Here is a 21,019-nt window from a genome sequence, read left to right as displayed (position 1 = left end):
TGGTGCAGTCAGTCATTGATAGACACCAAGCAAACACACTGTTTTCAACTACACTGAACAAAAATATAAACGCAACATGTAAAGTGTTGGTCCCAAGTTTCATGAGCTGAAATAAGAAATCCCAGAAATGTTCTATATGCACAAAAAGCTTAATTATCTCAAACTTTGTGCACAAATTTGTTTACATTCCTGTTTGTGAGCATTTCTCCTTTGCTAAGATAATCCATCCACCTGACAGGTGTGGCATATCAAGAAACTGATTAAACTAGCATGATCATTACACAGGAGCACCTTGTGCTGGGGACAATAAAAGGCCACTTTTTTATGCACAATCACCCGACCTCAACCTAATTGAGTTGGACCGCAGAGTGAAGGAAAAGCAGCCAAGTGTTCAGCATATGTGGGAACTCCTTCAAGACTGTTGGAAAAGCATTCCAGGTGAAGCTGGGTGAGAGAATGCCAATAGTGTGCAAATCTGTCATCAAGGCAAAGGTTTGCTACTTTGAAGAATCTAAAATCTAAAATATATTTTTATTTGTTTTACACTTTTTTGATTACTATATGATTCCATATGTGTTATTTCATAGTGTTGATGTCTTCATTATTATTCTACAATGTAGAAAATAGAAACATAAAGAAAACCCTTGAATGAGTAGGTGTGTCCAAACTTTTGCCTGGTACATACATACATACAAGATAAATAAATACAGAAAAAAAGAACCAGAAGGCATTTGAACCCAATCTGGCACAAAGAGAAGATTCACATGGGAGACAAGCCTATACACAATCTATATACTGTACACATGCATTTTACCACATATAGAAGCTAAATCTTTTTTACAATTTAATGCTAGGTGTCCCTTTTTCTTTTATTCCAGGCTTTATCTAAACATTCCGCAAGCGGAAATACACAATGGACAAAAAAATATTACAATTGAAAAGAGCAGTAACTACACGTTTGGTCAAAATTGAGTTAAAATTGAAATCAGGCTTTGTAGTATCGGTTTATCTTGTGTCAAATTTGCTGTAACTACAAAATCCAAGTAAAAACCAAGGCAAAAAGCAGTAAATGAAGTAACTAAATGCACTCTGGCTTTGTTCCACCATGTTTTCACTGAAGTTACTGTGATTTGCCTTGATATTCTATCGGGCCCTGAGTTTAGGCTATCCCAATCATGACGCCCTTACACACACACACACACTATGAGAAAGCCAAGAAAGTTGGATAAACACATTTAGATTTTAGATAGTGCACTTTGCTTTTGCATTACCAATATAAACTCAGCAAAAAAAGAAACGTCCCTTTTTCAGGACCCTGTCTTTCAAAGATAATTCGTAAAAATCCAAAATAAATTCACAGATCTTCATTGTAAAAAAAAAAAAGAATTTACATTTTTAATTCAGGCTGTAAGACAACAAAATGTTGCTTAAGTCAAGGGGTATGAATAATTTCTGAAGGAACTATCAGTGCATTAGTATAGTACAATATATTTAGCTGGAAAGACCACCTTTTTTAAAGCAATTTTTCTGATGGTGGCATTGTCATCCTACAGCCATTGCTTTAGATTGGATCACACAGGCACACACTCCTCATGAATCATTAATAACACAAGCCATGCCCATGCCCATGCCCACTTATTTCACCCTCACACATACATTATGTTTCACAAACAAATAGCTTTGGGCACACTTATAGTCTATTGTGCAGTATTAGAGAATCTAGTTTGTGTCGAAATGATTCTGCTCGACTGATGGAAGGGGAGGCAGGCAACTTGGTGGGCTCCCAATCAGGATGGAGGGGGAGGGGAAAGGGAAAGGGAGAGGGTGGAGAGAGAGAGAGAGTGAGAGAGAGAGAGCCCGCATGTGCAAGATCACTTGGTCATGCTCTTCACCTGTTCCAGTTCTTCAATCGGTCTCCACTTCTGGTTGATAGTGGCCAGCTTCAGAATAGGAACAACACAGTCACTTACACAACAGCAACACTTACAACAACAAGCACCACTACTGATCACATTTTACTACAAATACTCACCAGGGTTGGGGTCAATTCCATTTACATTTGGTCAATTCACAATGGAAAGTGACATTTTTCCTCATTGCTTGATAAGAATGTCAGTTTGTTGAATTGACTGAATTTAAATTGAATTGATACCAACCCTGTTAGCTTCCAGTGTTGGGGAGAACTGAACTAGTTTGTCTATTTAGATTTTTTTTACCATGTAGTGCTGTAGCTAACTACTATAACTACACAATACTTCTTTACCATGTAGCGGTGTAGCTAACTACTGGAACTATACACTACTTGTTTACCATGTAGTGCTGTAGCTAACTACTGGAACTACACACTACTTCTTTACCATGTAACTAACTACTGGAACTACACACTACTTCTTTACCATGTAGTGCTGTAGCTAACTACTGGAACTACACACTACTTCTTTACCATGTAGCTAACTACTGGAACTACACACTACTTCTTTACCATGTAGCTAACTACTGGAACTACACACTACTTCTTTACCATGTAGCTAACTACTGGAACTGCACACTACTTCTTTACCATGTAGTGGTGTGGCGAACTACTGGAACTACACACTACTTCTTTACCATGTAGCTAACTACTGGAACTACACACTACTTCTTTACCATGTAGCTAACTACTGGAACTACACACTACTTCTTTACCATGTAGCTAACTACTGGAACTGCACACTACTTCTTTACCATGTAGATAACTACTGGAACTACACACTACTTCTTTACCATGTAGCTAACTACTGGAACTACACACTACTCATTTAGCATGTAGCTAACTACTGGAACTACACACTACTTCTTTACCATGTAGCTAACTACTGGAACTACACACTACTTCTTTACCATGTAGTACTGTAGCTAACTACTGGAACTACACACTACTTCTTTACCATGTAGTGCTGTAGCTAACTTCTGGAGCTACACACTACTTCTTTTGCAGAAAGAAAATTAAATATGGGTGAAATAATCATTTCCTTTCCTTTTCAGAATAAGACTTACCTAATTCTCACTTGAAACATAATTTTTGTGTTTAATAGGCTAAATTACCTACCTATAATTCAGATTTACATATGATCATTTTTCATGAAGTAGTTACGATGTAATTATGTAGTCATGAAGTAGTTATTCAACGCAGCTTTAGTTAAGTAAACTATATTTTTCACAGGGGTAGCTTTAGAGTAGCTTAACTTCTTTCAGTGTGAAGTAATTGGTAGCTTGGTAAATTTTATTTTCAGAGTAGCTTCCCCAACACTGCTAGCTTCTCACTACATCCACAGTCAATCAATCACCCATCATGTAACACTACTGGCGCCTGCCTCCTTCACCAATAGGTGCCCATGCAGAGTATAACCCATGAATACAGACGTGTAGATTACAGTTTAAATGACGTTTAGATGACAGTTAAAATGGGATAGATTCATCCTGCCCACGATGAGTGAGTTATAGTTATACTTGGCAATGCTGCTCTGTTTGTGTGACTAAGCAGAACAGAGAAGGAACCACTGACACAAATGGCTACTGATGCCAACGCCAACGTAGAGAGGACAGAAATAGACATAGAAATAGTGCTTATAATGTTATAAATCACCTTCTGTGGTTTAGATGGGTCCACTCCCTCCCAGGTTTCAGGGATTCTACTTTCATTTAAACTGAAAGAAAGTTGAAGACAAATTATTAAAACAGAATATATCCCTGCCTGCTATGTCAGGGTTTGTCATTTATCAAATAAGAAAGTAAAAAACCGGCAGACCTGTCAGAGACTGATAACCAAATTCACTTTAGATAAAAGTTTTTTTAAATGTCAGGTTAGTACTTCTAGTTCACATTACTAGAAACAAAACAAATGCAAGACAAACAAATATAATCCATATTAAATAGTATACATTAAATCTCACATGACATCATTCTTTGTAAATAGGAAGTAGAGGGAGGCAAAGATGGCTCCAGCAGTAGACAATGCCATGCAGCCAATCAGAGGAATCACCTGGGAGAGAGATGTCAGGATGAGGGCCTTATACTTCTTATAGTGGATAACTGGGTTGTTCTTAACTCCTTTTGAGAATTAAGGTCCTCATACAGTATTTCAATCCAGGAAGCTTGGGAAATGAAATTCCCATAAATAAATAAACCTGATAGTAAAGACAAGCTTAAATTCTCTATTTGGAATTTCCTTTAAATTCCTGAGGGGAATAACCTTGCTAGGATAGGAGGATAGAATTACCTTCATCAGAAACCATAGAAACACTGATCCAAAACAAGAAATAGAGAGAAACTCACCTGTTTCCTCTTCCTCATAATCTGAATCAATCCAAACTTCATTTTGTTTTTCAAATTCCATTCGGTATCAATTCTTACTGTGTATAGTAAATCTTTCATCTGTGTAGGTCTATCCTATAAGGCAACAGGTCAATAGATGCTGTCTGTCTCACCTGTTACTGACAGAGTTCCAAGGTGCTTGTGCACCGTCTGTCTGAAGTAGACTCCTAGCCGACTAGAGGTGATATGAGTTGTAAAGCACGTAGACAGATGCACATGATCAAGTCTGAGCACATCTCCCCCCTGTGGTTTTAAATATTCAAGGTGAAAATTACATGCATTTATTTGTACACGTTTTCTTAGCATTCAGGCAGCAGAAAAATATTTTAAGTAAATGTTGTTATAGTCACTGATAGATAGAAATTAAAAGGTGCTGAAATTGTGTATGGAATGTAAATAAAATACATTTAAAAAACCTTATATTTGTTTATTGTGATACCTGGTAAGTTACCTGTATTGCACCAGCAAAGTTATATTGATAGACTGTGATAGATGCCAAGCAGAGACACAGGTTTCAACTGTGTTTATCTACTGTTTTGTTTGGAATTTGTATCAATATATCATTTCATTTATCATTTAAAATGGATCACTTTTGTGCCATTTTTTTTGTTTGCCTTTGCCATCATTATCACATTGGAATCAAAAGTGGAACCATAATTGGGGTGGACAGGGTCATAGTAATGGCTGGAACAGAATGAATTGAATGGTTGTGTTTGATAACACTCCATTCCAGACATTATGAGCCTTCCACCGCTCACCAGCCTCCTGTGCATTATGGCCAAACAGAAACTGTTTGGCCATAATGACCATCGTTACATTTGGAGGAAAAAGGGGGAGGCTTGCAAGCTGAAGACACCATCCCAACCGTGAAGCACGGGGGTGGCAGCATCATGTTGTGGGGGTGCTTTGCTGCAGGAGGGACTGGTGTACCTCACAAAATAGATGGCTACATGAGGATGGGAAATTATGTATATATATTGAAGCATCATCTCAAGACAACTTCCTGAAGTTAAAGTTTGGTCGCAAATGGGTCTTCCTAATGGACAACGACACCAAGTATACTTCCAAAGTTGTGGCAAAATGGCTTAAGGACAACAAAGTCAAGCTATTGGAGTGGCCATCACAAAGCCCTGACCTCAATCCCATAGAAAATCTGTGGGCAGAACTGAAAAAGCGTGTGCTAGCAAGGAGACCTACAAACCTGATTCAGTTACACCAGCTCTGTCAGGAGGAATGGGCCAACATTCACTCAACTTATTGTGGGAAGCTTGTGGAAGGCTACCCAAAAGGTTTGACCCAAGTTAAACAATGTAAAGGCAATGCTGCGAAATACAAATTGAGTGTATGTAAACTTCTGAGCCACTGGGAATGTGATGAAAGATATAAAAGCCAAAATAAATAATTCTCTCTACTATTATTCGGACATTTCACATTCCTTTTATAAAGTGGTGATCCTAACTGCCGCAAAACAGGGATTTTTTTATTAGGATTAAAAGTCAGGAATTGTGTATCCCTCATTAAAATGCAAATCAATTTATAACATTTTGGACATACGTGTTTCTGAAATTTTTGTTATTTTGTCTCTCACTGTTCAAATAAACCTACCATTAAAATTATAGACCGATCATTTCTTTGTCAGTGGGCAAACGTACAAAATCAGCAGGGGATCAAATACTTTTTTCCCCCTCACTGTATATGTACATATTCTCATTCACCCCTTTAGATTTGTGTGTATTAGGTAGTTGTTGGGAATTGTTAGATTATTTGTTAGATAGTACTGCACTGTTGGAACTAGAAGCACAAGCATTTCGCTACACTCACATTAACATCTGCTAACCATGTGTAAGGGATTTCCTCTTCTTCCGAAGAGGAGAGGCAAGAAGGATCGGAGGACCAATATGCGGCGTGGTAAGTGTTCATGTTTTTTTTTAATAAGAAAAACTATAGAAGAACAAACTACCAAAAAAAAACAACAACAAAAAAAAACGTGTAAACCCAAAACAGTCCCATGTGATACAAACACTGACACAGGAGACAACCACCCACAAAAGACCTAAAGAATATGGCTGCCTAAATATGGTTCCCAATCAGAGACAACGATAAACACCTGCCTCTGATTGAGAACCACTCCAGGCAACCATAGACTTACCTAGAATACTATACTAAACACAACCCCATCAATCTACAACAACCCCTAGACAAGACAAACACATAATTCACCCATGTTACACCCTGGCCTAACCAAAATAATAAAGAGAACACAGAATACTAAGACCAGGGCGTGACACCATGTGTATGTGACCAATACATTTTTATTTTATTTTATCTTCAGGTCGGAGAAGTCAGAGCTCTAGTGTTGCATTGAAGAAACTCAGAACCTCTGAGTTAAAATTAACCTAAGTTATTTGCGTAGAGCTTCCTATTGGTTGATTCTGAAATTTCCCAAGTGGGAAACTTGGGCCTCATGTTTTTTAGTTCCATGTTGTCTTAAACATGGCATTAGATGATACCCGAGTTTCCAACTTGTAATTGTTGGATGACCGTTCAAAACAATGTTTCCCAGTCGGAGGTTGTTTTGTCCAAGTTCCGAGTTCCCTTGAATGCACCATTAAATTTGGTCTATGGGTAACATAAACTTGAGTTTTCATGGGCTCCCGAGTGGCACAGCACTCTAAGGCACTGCATCCCAGTGCTAGAGGCGTCCCTACAGACCCTGGTTTGATGCCAGGCTATATCATAACTGGCGTGATTGGGAGTCCCATAGGACAGCGCACAATTGGCCCAGCATTAGTGTTAGGTTTTGGCTGTGGTAGGCCATCATTTGAAATAAGAATTTGTTCTTAACTGACTAGGTAAAGGTTAATTATATATATATTTTTAAATACAGTTGGATGAAGCATGAACGGCGTTGGAAGTTCTCAATAACCCTCTCCAGCGGGGCTTCCTGCTGTAACTTCAAAGGCAGGCCTTTCTAGCACATAGCAGGATCGGTAAGTTTGTCAGTTTACATAGATAAACATCAAGATTTAGCTCTTGCATTTCGGGTTCCTTAATATGGGTTGTTCAATGTCAAGTTAGGTAGGCCTACAGGTGTAGGATATTAATTTGACCTATATTGTCACAGCAAAATAATCCTGCAGCAACAGGATTTGAACGTTTGGTCCAAAATGTTGCTTGATTGGTGGTTAAGTTATTAGCTGGTCAAAATTAGGCTACATGAAAAGTGGGAAACTGTTAATATAACCTCAGTAATTTATGTAAATCCCGAAGCTCATATGCACTGCGCAGGAAAATTCTCAGCATCAAAAGGGTGATCAAATTAAGATCATACATCTGTATAGCCTACAGTACATACACATTTCAAGTGTCTCTAACTGTTTGAACTCTGAAGTATACAGTTCTCAGAACATTATTATTATGTGAATGCATCATTTTAACGGATGACGAAAACAAAGTAAACTGAACAAAACAATAAATGAACAGCGACCGTGACGCTATATACGAACTGTGTTGACACATAGACAATCACCCCCACAACCCAAAATGACAAAACAGGCTACCTAAATATGGTTCCCAATCAGAGACAACGACTAACACCTGCCTCTGATTGAGAACCATATCAGGCCGAACACAGAAACAGACAAACTAGACATACAACATAGAATGCCCACTCAGATCACACCCTGACCAAACAAAACCTATAAACATACAAAGCAAACTACGGTCAGGGCGTGACACTGGCGTAATGCACGGCCAGCAGACCAGTCAATTAAATGTTAGTCTGTGTACACCTTAATACTCTGATGTGGCACAAGCATGCCTATGCACTGCTGTGTGATGTGCTGGAGTTGTTTTAAGCAGTACATTTTGGAACAGCTCAGCTGTTGTGATGTTGCTTGTTGATCAATTCTCTGTTTTAGACCGTTTGATCAACAATCACAGTAGAAGTTGTGTAGGCTTTTTGTGTGTGTGTTGGGTTGTGCATAATGTGTGTCCGTTTGTACTTCTGTTGTCTATTTCAGTGCTTCTTAAACCTCTCCTCAGGGACCCCCAGACGTTTCAAAACAATTATTTTTCTGAACTAGCTCCCCTGATTCAACTAGTCAAGGACTTGATGATTAGTTGACAAGCTGAATCAGGTTTGCTGGCTCTGGAATAGATGAATACATGGAACGGCTGGCGATCCCCGGGGAGAGGTTTGAGAAGCACTGGTCTATTTGATGCACAATACTATAGTATATTTTCTGAGGTCCCTATGTAGTGCTCTGACAGGGCTTTCTTTTACCCGTAATCACCACCAGAGAGAGACAAATACCATGGTATAGAGAGGATGATATGGTCTGTGGCAAGACGACTAGGGATGGACATTTTTATTTATTTATTTTATTGAACCTTAAATTTTTACTAGGCAAGTCAGTTAAAAACAAATTCTTATTTACAATGACGGTCCACCCCAGCCAAACCCTAACCCAGACGACACTGGACCCAGACGACATAGGGCCATATGGAACTCCCAATTACGGCCGGTTGTGATACAGCCTGGAATCAAACCAAGGTCTGTAGTGACGCCTCTAGCACTGAGATGCAGTGCCTTAAACAGCTGCGCCACTCAGAAGCCCATACATTCATACAGCTAAAATCAAATCAAATTGTATTTGTCACATGCGCCGAATACAACAGCTATACTGTATTTGTCACACACCTTACAGTGAAATGCTGTAATGGTCTCAATACTCAAACAATTTAACCAGGGGTGGACAGATCACAAGGGCAGGAAGAGCGAGAGACGAACCTGAATGCCTCATTAGGCAAAATGTCTCAAGGCCTCCAATGGCTCATTAAATTTGTTTAAAAACCTGTTCTATTTTGTCCTCATTTTATGAAATGGTCATGTAGTGTTCCATAGTTAGAAGTGTGACATTTGATAGAAAAAGGTAGAAAGTCCCACCTAAAAAATAGTTGAATTAAATGTACAGGATTCTGATGAAATACATTTCACAATTGTGAAACTGGTAGAGGATTTTCAGCCACACGACTTTACGTTGGGGACATTGAGGGAATTTTCAAAAGAGATAATATCAAAGTCTAAATTAAACTATAACAAATTAAATGAGTGACATTATTATTGTTATTTTATTGTTACCTTTTTGTATTGTATTTTTTACTAAACATTTTCTTAACTCTATTTTCTTAAAACGGCATTGTTGGTTAAGGGCTTGTAACACCTGTTGTATTTGGCACATGTGACAAATAAAATTGTATTGATTTGATTCAACATACCAGTAGTGTAATGAGTCAGAAATGATAAGACAAAGCAAGGCCACTATTCAATATACACCAATTTAGTTGTTAATTCATTTGATTATTTATTTAACAGGACAATGCGTCATTAGTTATTTTTCGACACATTTGTTCATAGTCCAGGGGCAGTATAAATATGTTGCCTGAACCACAGCATGACAGCATGTTGTAATGAAGGACCCAATCTACAGGCCTAGCAGTAATATTTTAGAACCCAGAATCCCAAGTTTGGTTGATTAGGACCTTATGACTTCAAATGAGTCACCATAGACTTAAACAGGAGACCATTCTCCCGATTGCACAAAGGGCTATTGAATTACTGACAGGGCTGTCTAGATTAAAACACTTTCTGTCTTTCTACATGTCAGGAAGCCAGCAGAGTTGGGTCTTTGCACTTGGCCTCAATCAATCTCAGGTAAAATGATAAGCTGCGGTTTATCTCGCCCAGGTCACTGGGATGAAAATAGGTCATCGATTCCCTTGTCGGCCACAGTAGATTGCAAACAGCCGCTCTGCCCTAGTGCCCGTCTGAACATTGAGGACATTTCAAGCCAATCAAAGAGTGAGATCTTCTGTGGCTGACCATGACGGTTGTAGGGGGAGGAGGTGCATTAGGATGCAAGGGGATCATTCCTTGTGCTACAGGCAGATTCAGAAACCTTTGTAACTTCCTGCTGAAAGAAAGCAGGGCTAAAACATACCGTTTTACATACAGTTTTTACATACAGTAGGAGACAGAAAATTAGAATAACTCCTTTTTGGTGACACTAGTAACAACAATGAATGTAGGCATATTAACATATTGTTGCACTATAGTTTAGTAATTGTATAGCAATTGAGTTGAGCGTTTTTTTAATCACACAAGATGAATAGAGATCATAATTACAGTGTTACTACACAAGCATTTGTCTGTAAATGGGAGGGGGTGTATAGCTGGAGGGGGAAAGAGACATAAGGATGACTGAGACTGTGTTAGAGAGTGTGTGTGTGTCTGTGTGTGTGTGTGTGTGTGTGTGTGTGTGTGTGTGTGTGTGTGTGTGTGTGTGTGTGTGTGTGTGTGTGTGTGTGTGTGTGCAGGTTGTTTTTTTTGGCAAAAGGAGTGCGATGAGGCAGGCTGGTGCTCAGCCAGCCAAAATCCTATTGCATTCCCAGAGTTGGAGAGTGGGGGTCTGCGCAGTAATTACTTTGGGGGAGTCGCTGTGCTGGGGTGGAGGGAGCTTGGAGCGTGTAGCTGTGCAGCTTTGTAGCCGTGATCTTTCCATCTCATCTCATCACCTTCGTCTGGCAAATTCCCTCGACGGCTCTGTGAAGCCTGCTGCATTCAGCGCTGTCAGTCTGGGCCGTCAACTAAAAAAAAAATCGATGCCCATCTCGTCCACTTCTATATTTAACCAGGTTCAACGACTCAGGCACTGATAGGGAGCCTCCCTCCTTGCCGCTCCGCTCCCTCTCTCTGAGGTTAGATAAGCAGCAGCTCCAGACTGATCAATGCAGGATAATACACTCTGCAGCCAGATCAGATCAGGCTGAAGCTCTGCGATGCCTTCTGTTACTAAGCCAATTTGAATTTTAATTATATTGTATGCAGTGACGACCCGTCATTCAGTGCAGTTGGGGCACCTGTTTTGCATGTTACTTTTGCATTAATACGTGTCACATATCAGTTTGCAAACAATGTAAAAAATAAAATAAAAAACATTCATTGAGTTAATAAAGCTGCATACACACTTGGTCTCTTTTTTGCTTTCTTGAGTAAGGCAGCTTCAAAATGCAGGTGTTTCAGCCTAGCTCAGTGATTTCTGTAGTGGTGGGGCAGCCAGAGGAGTGTAGGTGTTGGTAATGTTCTCTAGTTGTGCCGTGATTGGCTCAGTGTTGGCTCAGTCACTTATGGGGATACTAAGTCACTGAAAAATATACGGTAGAGCTCAAAAATTCAAGCCCTTTGGGTGCTGCCATAGAGTTACATTAGAAGTGCCCATCCAAGAAAGCTCAAGGTCATTGGCCACAGCTAAAATGATGTCAAATCACATTATATCTACAGTAGCTGTGATTTGATTGACATGTCAACATCATACGTTCAATATCATAGCTAGCAAGCTAGCAGTCATCATCAGGAATCAAGTCGACAATCTACTGGCAAATCCTTTTTAATCCTTGTCATATGAAGAGAAATAATGAAGAGAAAAATATAGATAAAACGTATCGGTGCTCATCAGCCATTGGACATAAACATAACACAAGAAGTTTGAAATCGCTAATTCAACAATGAGTGGTTTGGAAGGAATCAGTGGCGACCTGCAAGCATTGCAAAGCAATCACTAGCCTGCTATACAGTGGAGTGTGTGTGTGGTCCAAGTCTGGGTTTAAGGGTCTCTTTTCCAAGCTTAAAAAGATAAACCTTCAACATTGGCCATGCTGTCAATCCAGCATGACTTCAGCCGCGTTCAAAACAACTAGAAACTCAGAACTGGGACATCTCAGTACGTTCAAGACAACTGGGAACTGAAAAAAACAAGCTCAGACTGGGAAAATAAGTTTTGAACGGTCATCCAACTTGGAATTGCATGTCGAGATCTCTTTCTAGAGCTCCAACCTGAAGATCACTGACGTCATCATGATTCGACTTTGTTTTTTTCAAAGTTCCTAGTTGTCTTGAAAGCACCATAAATCCAGAAAATGCCAGACTTTGATAGCAAAGTTTGATGACAAAATGTACCCACAAAGGACCACCACGCCACATTCCTGTTCAAGTGAGCACAGCAAGGTGAGTCCAAAAATTTATTGTATGCTGCTGCAATAAATTATGTAAAATGCAAGGGAGATACATTTGGGGAGAACAAGTATTTGATACACTGCCGATTTTGCAGGTTTTCCTACTTACAAAGCATGTAGAGGTCTGTAATTTTTTATCATAGGTACACTTCAACTGTGAGAGACGGCATCTAAAACAAAAATCCAGAAGATCATTGTATGATTTTTAAGTAATTAATTAACATTTTATTGCATGACATAAGTATTTGATCACCTACCAACCAGTAAGAATTCCGGGTCTCACAGACCTGTTCATTTTTCTTTAAGAAGCCCTCGTGTTCTCCACACATTACCTGTATTAACTGCACCTGTTTGAACTCGCTACCTGCTGTTTAAAAGGCAATAAATTAGGCTGAATTAACTGTTTCACTGCCAGACAAGGCTCTGTTGATAGCCAGGTGTAGCAAAGGTAAGGTGTTGGGACTGCTGTTGGAACAGCTTTATGTAGGCCCTAACAGTTTGTGGGCACCGTTTATCACTGCTGAAGTGCAATTAATGTATTGTTTAGTGTTATATTGTGTAGTGGCTTTATTGGCATGCATCTAAAAACAAGTGGTGGAAGTTTGCCCCACCAAGATATACTTGCTAAAATCACCACTGATTGTATGGACACTTTAGCGTTGTGCAAAAATAATCAACTAAACTATAAGCTAATGACAATACAGTTTCCTCCAAAGACACACTTGAGATGTTTGTCAGGACATTTAGAATGAAAGAGCCCAAAAGTCAAACTGTAATAAAGGACTTATCATTATCAGTCAATGGAACATTTGTCCGTTACAGTCAAACGTGCCATACTGCTGTAATTGCACACGGTAACGTTTGACATTTCCCTCATTAACGTGACCAAGTGTCCTCAGGAAGAATGAAAGCATATGAACAAGGTGGATTAACATCTTACTTTTAACCCTGTCGCTAAGCGATGGTGAACCCACCTGGATGAAGGGTGGCTGCTAAATTAATGAGTAAGGAATGGGGGAATGAATGAAAAGCGGAGGAACGTGGTGAAGAAGCATATTTGAGACAGGTGGCACAGCCAACTTCATCAAGGGACGGAGCTTTCTCTGGCAAGCGATGGGCCGATAGTGCTGTGCTAATTAATCCTTGGCATCATGGACACGGCAACAGTGTGTGTGTGTGTGTGTGTGTGTTTGCACTGGTGTGTGTGTACTGTGTTGCTGGTTGCTCTGAAAGCCTGTTGCTATCTGAACATAACACAGACTTCTTTTTAGTGTCTTTTGTTTGATGAGGCCCTCCAATCTACTTTTGTTAGGCACTTTTTATAGGCTTGGAGTAAGAGAATGAGGGAGGAAATATACTTATTGATTACCAATAAAATTAAAAGATAATGTCTTTGAAACCAGGCAATGGAAATTATGAGTTTACAAGTAAGCCTATTTCTGTGTTCACGTGCTAGTCGGAACTATAGGAAACTCAGAAATGTCCGACTTGCTAACTGGTTGTAGTTCTACACCTGCCGCGTTCAAACATTTAGTACGTCAAAAATATTTTAGTTTTATAGTTCCGACCACGTGAACATGGCATATGACTGCATTCTTGCGTTAAGAAAGCATCTGGCTCGTTGTCAAAAAATATTTTTAATAAAAAAACAGTCTGATAATATAGAATGAATGATTGAGAATATAACTTTAACTTATTGTTAGTATTCTGAGGAAGCACCACGTCTGTCATTTTTTAAATTGGTTTTCCATGAACAGACAGTAAATTTGGTAGAACAGTTTTACAAATAACTTCCTCTATGTCGTTGGCTGCACACCCAGTCAGTGGTCCTGCAGGCATTCCCATAATGATACCAATCAGTGAGCCACTCCCATTTAACTAATACCACTCTTTATGTATGATAGTGGTTCTCTGTATTTACAAACCACCCAATTGCAACATAGCATCACTTCTGACTTTTCAGCATCTTGATGGAGAAAAGTAGGGGTTCTGTGTTACGCTGAATGCTTGAGAGCAAATTACACTAATTAATTTAATCAAATGTGTACAAGGAGGGGATGGAAGTAGACCCCAGTTGTGAGCACTGTTGATCATTGTTCTACCATGCTAAATCAGATGACACCTGTAGGGAGGAACACTTGTCAAGCGTAGCAATTGCATCTTCTAATTGGGAAGACTTCAGCTGGGGCACAGACACAATCAATAGCCCACTGTGAGAGGAAAGTCAAACCCATTCATACGCTGCCATGAGCATTACGAAAAGTTTGAGAGTACATTTTGTATTTATGCACTTTGTTTCAGATCGATTGCAGAAACCAGAGAGTATATCGTAAATAGTTCAAATAGGACAAGAATAGGCTCATATGTAGGCTAACAGCTGTGAAATTATATGAGGTCAAACCACATCATTTGGGACTCATTGTGGCTCCTTTAATTCCACAATGGTTAAGTTTGCCCTGTGGCATTTTGGAATGGCTGACACTCTAGGTAACACAAACTGATTGTGTTTATCATGTATGGATTCAGAAAGGTTTATTCTACACTCTTAGAATTTTTGAGTGTAGAACACCCACTCACTTTACATGTCACTGTACACTCTTACACTCTCTATCTAGAACCTAAAATGGTTCTTCGACTGTCCACATAGTAGAACCCTTTTTTGTTTGATGTAAAAAAAACTTTGGGTTCCATGCAGAACCCTCTGTGGAAAGGGTTTTTCATGAAACCAAAAAAGGTTATACCTGGAACCAAAAAGGGTAATTCAAAGGGTTCTCCTGTGGGGACAGCCAAAGAACCATTTTAGGTTCTAGATAGCGAGTGTAAGAGTGTGCAGTGGCATGTAAAGTGAGTGGGTGTTGCAGAATCAGCCAACAGCAGGGGGTGCTGTGTCTATTTGAGTCATTACCCAGTATTGGGTTCAGGTGTGATCACTGAGCTGCTTTGCTTATGCACTACCCTAATATACAGTGTTGGGGATCTATGTTGACATTAGTCCATGCTGTAGGTAGGTGGTTGTATGTGTATGGCAAGAAGGGACGAATTGTCTTCAACTGGACATTCAATCAGGTCTCATTTATCTTCAAGCGCCTGTTCAGTGGTGAATGCAATTTTCTTTGCAGGAAAACATTTTTGTATAAACCTATAGAAATACAACCCTATAGAAATGCAGCAGATATAGTATGCAACCCTGTCTGGATGTAATGAATACTCATGGGAAAAAGGTGTAGATTCACAGTCAGAGTGTGGCAGATGTTTATTAAGCCTTCACAGAAGGCAGGCATTGTGGTCGCAGTCAAAATACAAACAGTACCTCACAACCATACAAACAGAAAGAACTGAACTAAATAGGGAGCTGATGAGACCAGGTGAGAAACGAACGCAGGTGAAATAAAAGAACAAAAATGAAAGACGGCTACGTTCCAGAACACAAAGAAACAGGGCTACGTTCCAGAACACAAAGAAACAGGGCTATGTTCAAGAACACAAAGAAACAGGGTTATGTTCAAGAACACAAAGAAAAAGAACACAAGGTTGACCAAGAAAAGAAAAGCAGAACCTTACACTGGATGATTGTGGGGAGAGAATATAGCCATTCCTATCAGGAATGGAATTATTTTCTAGTCAACATTATCCAGTTGTTGACTGAGCAAAACTCTAACATTCTCAGTAATTACAGGTTTAGCTTGGTACTGGACTCAGCAGCAGCAATTGAAGCAATTAATGTTGTTTGGGCAGCTGGGATGCAACACAACAAAGACCATTAACAGACCATTAAAAAGTCATAACCACTGTGATCACTGCCAGAATGCTGACACACTCGTTTGAGGACCTGGGATAAGGAAGCATTATTGTGAGATATGTCTTGCTAAGACATATATAGCCAATAAGACTCAGCAGCAAGGTTCACTATAGGTCAAAGATGACTAATTAAACTACTGGTATTGAGGACGCAGATACTGGCCTTGTCCGAATACCCATACCTACAGTAAACTTGGGTTATAAATACTGTAGTAGCCAATTTCAACATTTGAGTACTCTTTAAAACAAATAATGTGTATAAACCCTGGATTGCTGATGCTATGTATTGGCCAATAAATTGTAATTACTTCGCTACTATGGCCTATTTATTGCCTTACCTCCTCACGCCATTTGCACACACTGTATATAGTTTCTTTTTTTCTATGGTGTTATTGACTGTACTCTTGTTTATTCCATGTGTAACTCTGTGTTGTTGTTTGTGTCGCACTGCTTTGCTTTATCTTGGCCAGGTCGCAGTTGTAAATGAGAACTTGTTCTCAACTAGCCTACCTGGTTAAATAAAGGTGAAATAAATAAATAAAAATAAAAATATTGATACTCCTCAGAAGGCACAGTCATAGGAATGAATGGAATGCTATAATAATTCACAAAAACGTTTCAAGGACATAATTACATGTATTTAAGTATTTCCTTGTTGTAGTTGGGACAGTAACATTAGCACTCTCTAAAAACTACTTTAAGGAATATGTTTTTATATATTATTCATGTTTATGTCTTATTCACATAATATAATTGTAAAGTATGCATTAAGGTGTCTGTATTAGAATATGCTTGTCAAAACGACTGTAGACATTATTAAATGCATTTCTGTAGCTTCATATTTATTTATTTTATAGAGTACCAAAATGGCTGTGTGGTGGCTTCCAAACAGCATCCCCCTGTCAGTCATTGTTTAACACCAGATGGCAAACTAATTTTGGCCTTTCATCTAGTAGAATTGGCTGCATGCTATTGAGGAAGAGAATCGTCTTTTCAGACCCATGTGTGTTTGACAACAACTGATCATTCGCTGGCAGGACAGGCTGTACCAAAAATGAATAATTGGCGGGAAATGCAATTGTGCATTAGATGACGCATTCTCAGTGTATGTGAGTCCTAGTATGCTGACATGTTTTGCTTACTGCATCATTTTTACTAAGCAGTACATTCAAATAGTGTGTACTACGATTAACAGCCTATACAGTATGCTGTTGTAGTAAAATGTAGGCAAGACAGATTTCGGACATGACCATTGAGTATCACTTTCTGAATTAATGGGGAAACAACTATACACATGAGTCTGGCTGCATTTACTCAGGCACCTCAATTCTGATATTTTTTTACCACTAATTGGTCTTTTGACCAATCACCTCAGATCTTTTTCAGAGCTGATCTGATTGGTCCAAAGACCAATTAGTGAAAAATAGATCAGAATTTGTCTGCCTGTGTAAATATATCTTAATCCTTCTTAGACTGGCATAGTTTAGACTACATTTGGCTCACCCTGCAGTTGTTTAGCATGCGTTTCACTCACTGGGCTCATCTGATTCAATATTTGTCAGAAGTTCAGGTTTAATTACAAACTCCCCGAACACACTGCGAAATTCCATGGATTATCCAATTACCATTTTATTTCCGTGCTGACAAACAAGTGGGCTTCTTTGCGTTACGCTAATTGCGGTAAGAAGTGGAAGCAGCGCTTGGGGGAAAAGGTTACGAGGAGGAATTATTGAAGAAAGGAGAGAAGAAATAGAAAAGAGAATGTGTGGTGTGCCGGCAGCAGTCGGATTTCCTCTAGTTTCATCATGAAACCACAAACTGGATCCCCCAGACAAATGGCTGGTGTGTGTGGGCGGGTTGCTCCCAACCACAGTGAAGAAGAAAAACATGCTGGTCTTCTATCAAGTTTCCACTTTAACTCAATCACTCACTCCAGACTGCTCCGCTCCACTCTGCTGTCACGGTTCACCTGTCCCTGCAATCACTCAAACTCTCTCAGGCTTTCCCTGACAATCATGTCCGAAATATTGTTTGCCAAGCCAATGAGTAGGATTTTAGACTTTTTCAACCCCTGCGACAGCCTTTCAGTATTTAATTTGAGAACACAAGTTTGTCTAGGTGTTGCGAAAAGAATGCTTTGGTGTGTGTGTGTGTGTGTGTGTGTGTGTGTGTGTGTGTGTGTGTGTGTATCATTTAAATAACAGTGCAGATGAGCAAAAGAAACAGATCGGTACAGAAGGTTGGCTGAATGCATCATTTATTCATCAATTCGCACCATTGAAAATATGAAAACAAATGAAGAACGGCAACAACACAAAAGAGCATTATTTATTACAGGAAAATCTGCCAGGAGATAGATTCTTAAAAGACAGAGATGCATGTATATACATACAAAGACTTTATATTAATGCATCAACTCAACTCAGGAAAACAGACAGCCACACGCAGCCTCAGGCAGTGAATCCATTGGCAGTAATCTATTCCAACACATTCTCCCTGAAAGCTTGGAGGTCTATAGAAAACACTGTCAATAATTGATGCTCCTATCATGTGTTGTGATGTAGATTTATAGTGTGAACATTCATGTACATTAGTGAGGGTGTTGAATTATTACACTTCAGCTATGATGGCAGCTAGAAGTAGGTTTTATGAAGCACATAGAATAACATTTCACACTTTACAATGATTCATCTCAGTATTCTAATGTTCATCCTATTTGGGGTTGCGTCCTCCGAAACACAACCCAACCAAGCCGCACTGCTTCTTGACACAATGCACATCCAACCAGGAAGAGAGCCGCACCAATGTGTCGGAGGAAACACCGTACACCTGGCGTACACCTGGCAACCTGGTCAGCGTGCACTGCGCCCGGCCCGCCACAGGAGTCACAAGTGCACGATGAGACAAGGATATCCCTGCCGGCCAAACCCTCCCTAACCCGGACAACGCTGGGCCAATTGTGCGTCGCCCCATGGACCTCCCGGTTGCGTCCAGCTGCGACAAAGCCTGGGCTCGAACCCAGAATCTCTGGTGGCACAGCCTTAGACCACTGCGCCACCCGGGAGGCCCGTTTAAAAGTAACGGGTGCATGTAGGCCTAGAGTTAGACAGTAAACTCCACTGTAACGTCACCGCAGGCTATTTGCTCTGTGTGGAAAAGGAAGCTTTGGCTCTACTGGCCTGCACGTTGACCTCTCACCGTGTGTTTAGTGGCTTCTATCCCTACATGAACACATCTACCCTCACGTAGGAATAAAAAGCCATAAGACACAGCAGCAATCTCACAGGAGGAGGAGGAGGAGGGACGGACATCACCTGAAGGAGGGCAAGGAAGAAAAGAGGGGGAGGAGGAGAGGAGAAACCGGTGCTCGGAAACTAGTGGAGGAGGAGAAGAACAGTGGGGCAGCAGGGACGTAGGGACGGGGGGAGACACAGAGACAGGGACATTAAGGGAACTAGCTACTAGCAGGGAACAGTCAACATGGACAGGTGGAGGCTTGGCTGGACCGTGTGTGCATGACTCTGCGTGTAGATTATCAGTAATACACTTCTCGTCAGATCTCAAAGTGTAACTCATCTCATCTCCCCTGTTTGCGTGTGAGAAACTGCCTGTTTATGTGTCGGTTTATCAGGTGATTGACATGTAGATTTCACTGACCATCCTCACTCAGGACCTCTCATGCTCAAACCATTAGGAATGCACCTCAGTTTCCTCCCTCACTTATGTACCACGACTAAGTTATGCCTGCATGTGGGTTATTGTGCGAGTGTATTCGTGCGTAAGCCAGGCACACGGCGATAAATATGCATGACTGTCTGCCGCTGATATCCTGCTTTGTATGGAAATGAGCTTGTGTAAGTTTAATAATGCAATCCCGGTGGATTGGAAAGCCGACATGTTGCAGAGCGGAATTTTAAACAGGGCTCTCCGCCTGTGGGCTCCTCATGGCTGGGATCAGACCTGGCTCTCTGTACAGCAGAGACACCATGAGAGCCTTCCCCTCTGCGGCCCACAGGGCTCTGACATGAGGGCCAACGTTAATGAGGGGTACAAGAGAGGGAAGGCCAACTGGATTCTCATTGAAAGCCACTGTCACAACTAAACCGCTGGGTGGAAACAGCAGGACTGAACAACAAGGGACTGGAGTCAAGTTGGTGATGGGAACTGGAGTCATGTGAGGTTGAGTTCGAGCTGGATTGGAGCTTTTAAACTCCTAGGGCATGATGGGATTCTTGGGATTCATGGAGGGTGAGCCCAGCACATCTTGTGACCTGTTTTAGAAAGAGGGGGGATGGGGGGTTACACAATTGCAGGTAGAATTATGGACATGGTGCGTAAAGTATTATATAGACCGATAACCTCGCTCTATCTCTATAATAGATGTCTTCTGAAGACATGACTAACCTGTATGTCATGTCTCAGCCTCCAGTATTTATGCTGCAGTAGTTTATGTGTCTGGGGGCTAGGGTCAGTTTGTTATATCTGGAGTACTTCTCCTGTCCTATTCGGTGTCCTGTGTGAATCTAAGTGTGCGTTCTCTAATTCTCTCCTTCTCTCTTTCTTTCTCTCTCTCGGAGGACCTGAGTCCTAGGACCATGCCCCAGGATTACCTGACATGATGACTCCTTGCTGTCCCCAGTCCACCTGGCCGTGCTGCTGCTCCAGTTTCAACTGTTCTGCCTTATTATTATATGACCATGCTGGTCATTTATGAACATTTGAACATCTTGGCCATGTTCTGTTATAATCTCCACCCGGCACAGCCAGAAGAGGACTGGCCACCCCACATAGCCTG

At 40.5% G+C, this 21,019-nt stretch overlaps 1 protein-coding gene and 1 long non-coding RNA gene across 2 annotated transcripts in view; both read right to left on the bottom strand.

Annotated features, from left to right (window-relative positions):
* Positions 1–831: 831 nt before the first annotated feature.
* LOC109896596 (normal mucosa of esophagus-specific gene 1 protein-like) lies at positions 832–4,572 on the bottom strand. The gene is made up of 4 exons (XM_020490875.2): positions 4,315–4,572; positions 3,933–4,021; positions 3,626–3,686; positions 832–1,940 (listed from the first exon to the last, which is right to left on the bottom strand). The coding sequence occupies exons 1-4, from the start codon at positions 4,411–4,413 to the stop codon at positions 1,872–1,874; spliced, it is 318 nt and encodes a 105-aa protein (XP_020346464.1). The 5' UTR covers positions 4,414–4,572; the 3' UTR covers positions 832–1,871.
* Positions 4,573–18,464: 13,892 nt separating this feature from the next.
* The window catches only part of LOC109896605 (uncharacterized), a 35,088-nt gene continuing 32,533 nt past the window's right edge, over positions 18,465–21,019 (bottom strand). Inside the window, exon 5 of the long non-coding RNA XR_004210960.1 lies at positions 18,465–20,495. This is a non-coding gene — a long non-coding RNA (uncharacterized LOC109896605). The remainder of the gene's footprint in view (positions 20,496–21,019) is intronic.

The sequence above is a fragment of the Oncorhynchus kisutch genome, linkage group LG9 (assembly GCF_002021735.2).
Source record: "Oncorhynchus kisutch isolate 150728-3 linkage group LG9, Okis_V2, whole genome shotgun sequence".
NCBI lineage: Eukaryota > Metazoa > Chordata > Actinopteri > Salmoniformes > Salmonidae > Oncorhynchus > Oncorhynchus kisutch.
Note: the sequence above shows the minus strand (reverse complement) of the source record. Positions and strands in the feature narration are given on the sequence as shown.